General features: G+C 46.9%; 1 protein-coding gene across 2 annotated transcripts; it reads right to left on the bottom strand.

Moving 5' to 3' along the window:
• Positions 1-138: 138 nt before the first annotated feature.
• gosr2 (golgi SNAP receptor complex member 2) lies at positions 139-2,997 on the bottom strand. 2 transcript variants are annotated; one of them, XM_068750130.1, is made up of 6 exons: positions 2,878-2,997; positions 2,597-2,661; positions 1,903-2,011; positions 1,568-1,700; positions 1,259-1,399; positions 139-844 (listed from the first exon to the last, which is right to left on the bottom strand). In XM_068750130.1, exons 1-6 carry the CDS (start codon positions 2,904-2,906, stop codon positions 683-685), a joined length of 639 nt encoding a protein of 212 aa, XP_068606231.1. In that variant the 5' UTR covers positions 2,907-2,997; the 3' UTR covers positions 139-682. The 2 variants fall into 2 exon arrangements, with proteins under 2 accessions (XP_068606231.1, XP_068606232.1); XM_068750131.1 differs by lacking the exon at positions 1,259-1,399.
• Between the last annotated feature and the right edge of the window lie 7,007 nt (positions 2,998-10,004).

Genomic DNA, 10,004 nt, shown 5'->3' with positions numbered 1-10,004 from the left:
TGTTCCGCGTCACTGTTGAAAATGAACCGCTAGATGTCGCTGTTGCTGCCCTGGAGAAAGACGTGCGTTCATGAGAAAGTCAAGCCACAAATGCTCATTTAAGGTGAGTTTAAATTAAACATTTTATTTCATTAGGAGTAGAAGTCAGTCACATAGTGAGGCTAGATCCTAGCAGAAATCTTACAGACTTGTATAACAATCACAGTTAGTACTCGCTTTGCTTTGCTGAGCAGATCCGTTTCCTCTGGTTTATGACGAGTGATGCCTGAACCAAAGTAGCCTCCAGGGAGCATTGTTAGAGAAACCTACAGAGTATTTAAACACGTATTTCTATTTTTCTATTCACCATACTCAAACAATCGAATGGCAATATTGACAGACAGCAAAATAAGTCTTTTGTTTAAAAAAAAAAAAGGCATTTACAGTTAGTTTTTCCTGAAGAAGAAAAAAAAATGCTTGTTAAGAGAGCATCGCAGAGATCTGGAGGAGGGGGGAGATATTTCAAAGTCCTGGAATTTTATGTGGAACAAAATACTGGTATGTTATAAAACTCGTCCTCTGCCACAATGATTTGTGGGAACAAATTGTGACGCTGCAATACATCGCTCAAATCTGACATTAGAATTTCAGCTCTGACAGTTTTTCATCCTGAGGAATGTCCGTGACCACCGGTGGATGGTGGTCAGCCCAGGTATCTGATGACCAGGAATATGAAGACGCAGGTCAACAGCATGCCTCCGATCATGATGAACTTGTCCTGAGTGGCTCGTCTTTCTATCAGCCTCATCACAGTGTTGGACAGCCCCAACATGTTGGCCACGTCCAGCATCTTTTTATGGGTGCCCTGTGGAGGGAGGAGGGAGGAAACGGTAATGATGTTAAGTCAGACACGCACAGACGGCGTCTGGGGGGAATTCAGGCGTAACAATAGCGTTCGTTATGCACTCGAATTCATTTGATTTTGGAGACGCTGACGCACCGCTCCGTCACGTGTTTCTCGTGGCGAGACAAATTGGCTACGATGGCCAATCGACAGAGACACACCCTGATAAGAAGAGCATCTCCTCCCTGGAAACTCGGGCTCACCCTCCAAACCGAGGATGTTCACACAATGAGACTATTGTGACCGATGCCGTCACGAGAAGGTGGGGCAGGGAACTCTTTTTTTTTTAAGTGTCAATCCAGATACCTTTCTTCACCCGTTCCTTTCTCACACGCTCAGCTGAGGAAGGTGATTTATTTATTCAGATGCACACACCTTCAGCGTAGACCTTTGGTCTCTAAGACCGTTGAGGATGCCGCTGCCACTGCCCAGAAGTTCATCCATGCCTCGGTGCGCATTGTGCAAATTGGAATTTAGCTGTAGGGTCTCATCTATTGGGATGGAGGTATCGGAGTCCTGTTGAACAACAATCATTTTTTACTTTCACGCGACGTGGCTCACCTTGTGACAATTGGACGTTAGACTTGGGAAAACTAGCTCGTCTGTTTACCGCGTCGGGATTTTAAATTCATGCCCAATAAAGTAAGAAGCTAAGTTTACTCGCCAACAGCACATTTGACTCACGTTGGTTGTGAACGTTCGGCTCATGAGTTCCTCCCTCTCTCTCTCCTGGGCTTCTCGGGCGTAGCGCCTGTGCTGGAAGTTTTGCAAGGCAGTCCTGAGGTGTTGGACGTCATACTTGAGCTGCTCCACTCGCCTGGAGGATGGCAAAGCAGGTAAACCGATTAACGTTTGTAGAAAAAGTGGACATCAATCATCTAAAACGGACGCTTGCTCACATCTAATGCGTTCTGTTTGACGGAAATACTTATTTCCTCGGGGCTGCCCGTCTCATCTTCTACCCCCACTATGAGGCATGGGTCACGCAGCCACTGTCAATTCACCAAAGTCAAACTCACAATTTGCCGTTCTGACGACGGTTCGGTGGTTCCTTGTTGGCAAGGATCTCAAGGCGTTCTAAATGGTTGAAGATCTGGTCGATTCTCGCCCGCAGTTCATTCTCTAACACTTAAAGAAATGTCAAAGATGAAAAATAAAAAGGGAGCTGTTACAAACACGATGATTTATTTTTATACAAGTAGAGGAATTAAAAGACATTTTCTGTTTGGATCTAATCCAAATGATCAGCTCAAAGATGACCCTCAGAATGGAAATAGCACACATTAGAATGCATGTCCTCCTCTGTGTTAAAGCTCAGGTTGACGTCATGAGAAGGAGAAGGGGGGAGGAGGAGGAGGAGGAGGAGGAGGAGGAGGTCTGTCTCCTGCCTGGCTCCCACTATTATCTCTAGATTCTAGAAGAAGCCCTCCCAGCTGCTTTCCTGTCCTGGCTCCGGCCCGGTCCAGAACTGATTGGACAGGCACCGACTACAAGAAACATCAAGCAGGAAGACCTTCCCCTCCTTCCCCTGTCATTGTATCGGAGCAAGCCAAAACAAAACAAAAACAAAAGGCTCTGAAATGAATTGGAATAAAAAAAAAAACATTCTGCGGACAATGAACTAGAGCATCTGCCATTAATACAAAGTTAGCAGCACAAAAAAACAACACGTCACCTGTCTTAAATGAAGTACACGTATAGCTCGCTACTCACAGTGTACTGACTGGCGGTCCGTCCTCTCCAGGCTGCCCATAAGAGACTGGACTTCCTGGATGTGCCTGATGCAGAAACATAGTATTTTGATAAGTCAGGATTTTGATAGTTTACGAGTATTTAACAAGTGTGTGAAGATTTTAAAGAATTATAATCCCGTTACGTTGGCGTTACTTCCCTGTAGTTACAAGCAAACCTTCAAACATCTGGTAATCACGTACCGTTAGCTAACATTAGCTTTCGAGTTGTAAAATGCATTTGCTAAATGCGGACACGCTCACTTGTTCGTCTGGTGGTAAAGTGTCTCCATCTTCCGGGATGTGTTGAGATGCTTCGTTTCACTTTACTAATAATAACGCGTTAAATCCGACAGGCGGCTATGTACGCTAGGTAGCTAACGCGCTGGTGGCGAATACACGTCACCAGCCCAGGGTTTGTATACGGAAATACGAAACCGGAAGCTCCCCTACGTCAGTGGGGATGGGCAGAAAAAAAGGAGAGGTATCACTCTGTCTCTTGTTTGCGCACAGAGAACTTAAATGTGTCTCGTGTTGATTTTCAACAACACGCATTTTTGCCGAGACTTAATGCAAATTTATTATCACGAGTTTCGATGCGAAGTAAAGTAAAACACTCACTATTAACAACACGAAAAAAAACAACAACACAAATTTGATTGTTATATTTATTGGATCGTCTATTGAAAATCCTCAATCTGTCTGAGATGCAACAATGAGGCGATGAGTAACACTTAAATGTCAGGTAGATACCGAATCCTGTATTGTGATTCAGTTCGGGTTATTAAAGTGATACTTGAATTCCCAAATTTAAAGCTAGGCTGTAGGCAATATTCCCCCCTTATATCTGCTATTCCCTTAAACATAATGGCTGGCAGGTGTGACAGAAGAGATTCTTTTACCCTAACAGGATGAGCTTTAAGAGCATACAGCATAATCTGCTGACATATTGACATGTGACAGGAGTGACTCTCAGAAGCATGTCCTGGGGCTAGTCTTTGTCAGCCCATCCTGATTCAGTCTAATTAGGCTACCCTCTTTTTTCCACAGATGGGTGTCAGAATCTATCCGTCTGTCCATTCAGAGGCTTCCTTCTTCTCTGTGATCAGAGATGCCAAAACTAGTGATATCAAACCCTTCACTGTGAGATGAGATTACAAATCAACGTGGAGAAGAAGGCGACGGCTTGTTTGTGAATTTCTGAGCGATTTACTCTGTCATAGAATCAGGTGTGAAAGTAGCTTGTTTTCACAGAGCGAGGTCTGAACATTTCACAATAGTTCTTAGGTGATTTAGTGGGAGGATAATCGCTGCCTGGCACCTGAACAAAACCGCATCTCAATCACCTCTCCGTCACCATGCTGTCTGAACCAGGGAGGGGGGGGGGGGGGGAACGAGACTGCGGGCAAGTGAGGCACATGCGAGCATCCTTTGACCCGGCTGGCACAGCGAGCGCTTGCCAGCTCCTGTTTGCTCGTGACAGCCGTGTTTGTTTACCTCACTCTGCACAGCCATCAGAAATCAGCCCAGACAGTCTCTCCCCGACTGCCAGATGGCACTTGAGTTGATGTTTGTGTCTTGGGGCTACACGCTTCTCAACAGAGGTCCTTTCACCCAGCCCCACATGTCAGATGCCTTGATATCCGTTCATGCTACTTCTTGCTCTCGCTGTTCCGCCGTTTTCAGTTGTCATAACACGTCCCCGGGGGCAGCGGCTGGAAGTGCACAGCTTAAACCTGTTGCTCAGAGTGAAGCAGTAGAGACAGGGAGAAATAAGCCCCACCCCTCTAAACGGTACATGAAGCACAAGAACCTCTCCTCCTCAAGGTCATGGGGTTCTTCTCGCTGTCTGTCCTTCATCTTCCAGCCCTGCGGAGAAGGTTGAGATGAGCTTACTGGTTTTTTCCTCCACACCTGGGCACCACAGGCACAAACGGGAATCCAGACTCCAGGTGCGGATCACGCCACTCCGACTGACCGGGAGATCAAATGGTCACACCCAGTTTGACGCACAAATGTTACCGTAGCTGAATCCGCTGCATTCAAGACGTAAAGCTTTGTTCCACGTGTCTTCCTTATTACGATCCTCACTGAGCCTGAAGGTGGACGCCATCAAGTTATTTGACTGACTATAGGCTCAGTGGTGTGTGTGTGTGTGTGTTTGTACTATTTCCTGGTCTCCTTCATGGGATCAAACTGGAACCAAAGTAAATTTAGCGCTGGAACAGTCTCCATATCCCGGTTGGACAACATGGCAGCAAAATGATTGTTTGTCAGAGAAAGAAAGAAAGCGCTCTGCGTGACTTCTTTTGTTCATCAAGAAAAAAAAAAGTGATATGTTATTAAATCATTTTTACACGACATACTTAATTATCTTCTCCCAGCAATTTAACACCCCATACCTCTCCAATTATTGCCCAAGTCAGACGCAGCCAACAAACCAATTATGAGCAGCAAAAATCGCCTTGGGTCAACAATTTTTGGATGCCAGTCATTTTTTTGGAAGCACGCTGATCTTCTTACTCCCCCGGAGGGAGATGAGCAACTCGTCTTTGAAGCCGTGATGAGATGCTGAATGAAAGCAAATGAGGGCCTGTCAGAGATGACCGGTATCTCAGTGGGTTCCATTTGGGCTGAGGGGGGAGGGGGGGGGGGGCAGCACCCCCATTAACCCTCACCCCACTGGGATAAGAAGGTAGTTGGGTAGAACGCGCAACTGTGCATGGACACAAAATGGCGATAAAAAGATGCAAAAGAGAAAAAAAAACTACAAAAAAACTCAAAAGAAAAGAAAAGAGAGTCACAATGGCTGCAAAGGGCTGAGCCCAGGGGTGACAGCCAACCAGGAAGTGAGCTAAGATTCTCAACGCGATCAGCCCCAGCGTTCCCCTTTAGAGCCTTCCTTCCTTTTATTTAGTCTGACCTCACCGAGTGTCGAGTGATCATCCAGCTGTCTGACACACACACACACACAGCCCTGTGGCGATACCACCTGGGGAACCTCGGAGATGCTGTCCACCCCTGTGATTGGAGAACGGCTCAGGATGGGGAACACAACAATGCAAACAGCAGCATGGCGCTGTTCCCCACCCACAGACGTGCACTGTGTGGTTCGCAGAGCTCCTATAATGAGCGCACATTTTAACATACTGCATAATAACAAAATCGTAGAAGCTGCAAATAATCAGACAGCATTCCAGACCTTTTTTTTTTTCCAGCCGTTGCTGTTTGGGAGAACACATAGCTCCACCGTTTATCTTTGTTTTTCTTTGTAGTACATTTTTGATATGGGAAAGTTTTGTTTTGGATGTAATGGAGGTCAGTGTGTGTGTGTGTGTGTGTGTGTGTGTGTGTGTGTGCGCGCGTGCAGCTGAGAGGCAGAGGAGTACCATATATTGAGCACTAGGAGTCAGTTATGAAGGTGCATACGATCTTATCACGTCCTATCACAATGGCTGCAATGTAAACCTTGCTGTTGGCCACGCAGGTGTTTCGGTGGAGCGGCGTGGGAAGAGCCTCCCACAGGAGTTTCCCAGTGACCGGTCAAAGTGGGACGGCGGCCGACTGCTTGCAGGGCATCGCAGTCGTGTGAAATCGATTCACAGGACGCCGTTGTGCATGCAGCACGCCACCCAGTCGCATCCAGGCATGATTGTCTTCCTGGTGTGTTGACCAATCAGCAGAGGAGCACATGCAGCTAGCATGGCTGAAAGCCGCCATGCTAGCTGCACCCAAATCACTGTTTTTAGGAATAGGAACAAGATTTCCTTAAAAAAAAAAAAAAAAAAGACAAAATCACAAAACCCACTGATGCAATATTTGCTTAGCCACCAATCATTTTAGCTCTGGAGCCGAAGCTGAGGACGACGTCAGTTTGAAGATCATTAATTCATCCTGAATATATAAAATAATCACTGCTCTAATATATTCTAACCTTTTTCACCTCTCAATCGACTTCCCCACCACAGGTCTCATCACCCATTCTGAGGAGCTCAGTCACCATCCCAGTATACCCAACATCAGTGTCCGGCCCCCCCATAGAGGTATGCACTCAGCCTTGTCGTAGCTCCGGGCGTTGCATGTTCCTGTTGTTGGTTGAGCAATTGCATTAGTCATTTGACATTCCAAATTCCTACGCCGTGCCGTATCCACAGAGCTCCATCTCCCTCTTGTTTCTGCGTCAAATCCACCGCTCCCTTCATCCTCTCCTCGTCCTTCGGTTTTACCGCCGCGCCTCGTCGGGGTTGCGGGGATTAGGCCCCGGCGCTGATGCTATCAGGGCACCTTCTCTGCAGAGCCGGAAGTCTCGTAGGGACTTTAGAGGTTTGACCTGGGGCTCAGAGGTTCCAATTACAGGACATTGCCGCTCTTGGTGTCCTTGAGCAAAGTATCTACCGCGCAAGCCCAGCACGCTTCGGTTACCATCTCCTGTTCTGACACAAATGAGTGATGTATAAACCCGAAAGCTATGCAAGTCACTTCGGATCAACACAAATACAATACATATCTCTGGTGTGCTACTTCATCTCCATCTATCAGGGCGCCGCTCGCTGTTAGGGGCCGGCATAGCGACCTTTACCTGAACCGGGCCCGAGCAGACACAGTGAGATAGTGTTACCTCCGGCGTCGCCATACGTTATCGATGTGGTGTTTCAGGATGGCAGGGAGAAGCTCCGGCGTACAGCAGGGCGACTGCGGCCCGCACCCGCACGGGAAAACCCGACTACAAACACACACATATCATTCCCGCTGAAGTGACCACAGGTGTGCACACGGCAAGTACGCACACACATATGCAAAAAAAAAAGAAAAAAAAGAAAAACCTCTCCGCCCTCACCTGTCTCCCGTCAGGACTGCGTCAAACACACACACGGGAGCCTGGATATTGCAGCCCTGCTTCGTCCAACCCCCCCCCCCACCCTGCTCAACAGCAGCCACCCTCGGGGCTTGTGCGTGAGAATCCGGCTGTGGACTCAGTGGCCCCCTTTGCGGCGCCTCCTCCACTCAGGGTAGTGAGGGAAATGAAGGCTTTAGGAGTTCATTATAAAACAACAGCAGCAGCAGCGGGGGATAGGCCTCCCGGGGGCCACAAGCTAGCCCTTCTCATCCCTCCATCCTTCCTTCATGTCCCTCAATACCTCATCCCCGGTCCGGCCCCCCTCCTGCGACACACTCGTCCGTCTCGCCTCTTATCCCGCAGCTCCGCTGAGAGGATCTGCATTTGTTTTATTTCTTTAAACGTCGCATTCACGTCGAATGAAGTTAAATATTGATCCACAATATGAGAGGCTACAGTTTAGAGACAAAACGTGACCTTGTCTGACCTCTGTCAACGGGAGGACGACGCATTTATACGTCACTCAACTGAAATGTTCGACTGTTTTTTTATGATACTGAAGCAAGGGATGTGAGCGAAGCTTTCTAATAACGATGCAATGCTGTCATTAGATTTTAAAAATTGTTTAGTAGTTTGTACTTCTGTTATAATTAACAAATTAACCCCCCCCCCCAAAAAAAGCAATATTTCCCTTGATGTTTCATAAAACTGGCTGGTTTTTGCCCCCTGATGATACGCTGCTGTGTATTTACCACGCATCCATGTGAGGGATTTTTTTTCCATGGAAACAGTCATTTTAAAATCGTCTCATTATTCACTGAAATACTCTGTGTCCCAAGTTCTAATAAGGAATAATAATGTGTAATCACTATAATTAGAGAGCAACATCAAACGCAGCAGAACACACACTCCTCAGACAACAGCCTTTTTGTGTGCCCTCGGCTCACCCCCATGATGGCACGTAAACTGCTCCCCATCTTCATCATCTTCTCACAGCAGTCAAATGCTCTACAGGACAGAATTCATCATCTTTGTCATCGTCATCGTCATCATCATAATTACCAAGGAACAAAGAGTAGCTGTCATGCTGGCTGGAGGCACAACACCTGTAAACATGTCCTCCACTAACCCCACCAAGTCTGAGGTGACGCAGAGACCTCGGTGCTTCAGATGAAACGGAGGGCAAGGCGGCATCGACGGTAAGCGCTTTTAGCTTTTCAGGCAGGTGGATTCCCTGTTGCGTGTGTGTGTGTGTGTGTGTGTGTGTGCTTATACTTGTGGGAGACCGCCCGTGGCGGCCGAACAGAACAAAGCAAACACGGACAAACATACATCTATTTATTGATTTCATTTATTTTAAATAAGAATATAATACAGCAATATTTTTTTTTTTTAACATTTCCTTTTTTTTTTGATATATGGAGTCATATATGACCAAATCCAAAAGAACTGTACACATATCTAAAACATGATCATTAAAAGCACGGGACCAAACTCTGAATCTCGTTGATTTTTGGCCCTAAGATGAAATGAGGTAGAAAATTCCATATTGTCAAAACACCTGGAACCCGGACCTTTTATTCATACCATATATATATATATATATATATAACAAAATAGAACCCGGCCAACAAAGCAAACCGTTCTGGGCCAAAGATGCCCTTTTGACCTGTGCAGGTTGACACGTGGATGCAAGGATGAGCGAGTAAACATGGTGATTTTCCTCATTACCAAAAAATGAGGTGCATGATGATTTCGATTTATTCATTCTTACTTGACAGACAGTGTTTTGTCCCCCCCCCCCCCCCCGTGCTATTCCCCTGTGCAACTCCCTTTGTTCCGATGAGCACACATCGGGCTACACGCGGACATTTCCATAGACATTTCCATAAGAGCAACCGAAACCCAGCTTGTCTCTTTACACGCTGGTGAATGCTCGTAACACAACTGGCACCAGAGGCATCGACCTCGCCGGCATTTACGCCAGTAATTACAGATTTTGCATCACGATTTGGGAACAGCAACTTATAAGTGCTTTTTAAGTCAAACAGCAGACAGGAAGAGAGGCAGACAGGTGGGTTCCTTTGAAGGCCGTTTCAGCCTCGGTGGCAGCAGTCAATTACAAGAAGGATAAAGTACGAAGCAGCCGCCGTATAACAGACAGACGCTGATGCAATAAATAGTTAAGTGGGGGGGGGGGGGCAACAAAGTCACTGCCAGAGCTCTCCTGCAGGAGATGAGGGTGGGAGTGGCGCTGTACTGCCGGTTGCATCCAGAGCTGGTTTCCCTCTGTCCCAGACGGGCAGCGTTTCAGTGCATCCAGCAAGAGGGAAGCCGAGACGGAACAATAAGCCGCGACGCATCAAATCCACAAAGGGTAACAAAAAAACCGCATGATCACGAATCTACAAGTGCATATTCCACCCACCCAAAATAACACGTCAGAGTAGGATATCTGCAAAAACATGCTCTGATATGAGATCCCTCAGTGAAATGTCAACAGGAGCTATAGTCTCTGCCCCCCCCACCCCCCACCCTCCCTCCTCATTATTTG

Source organism: Brachionichthys hirsutus, chromosome 16 (genome assembly GCF_040956055.1).
Source record: "Brachionichthys hirsutus isolate HB-005 chromosome 16, CSIRO-AGI_Bhir_v1, whole genome shotgun sequence".
In the NCBI taxonomy this organism is placed as follows: Eukaryota; Metazoa; Chordata; class Actinopteri; order Lophiiformes; family Brachionichthyidae; genus Brachionichthys; species Brachionichthys hirsutus.
Note: the sequence above shows the minus strand (reverse complement) of the source record. Positions and strands in the feature narration are given on the sequence as shown.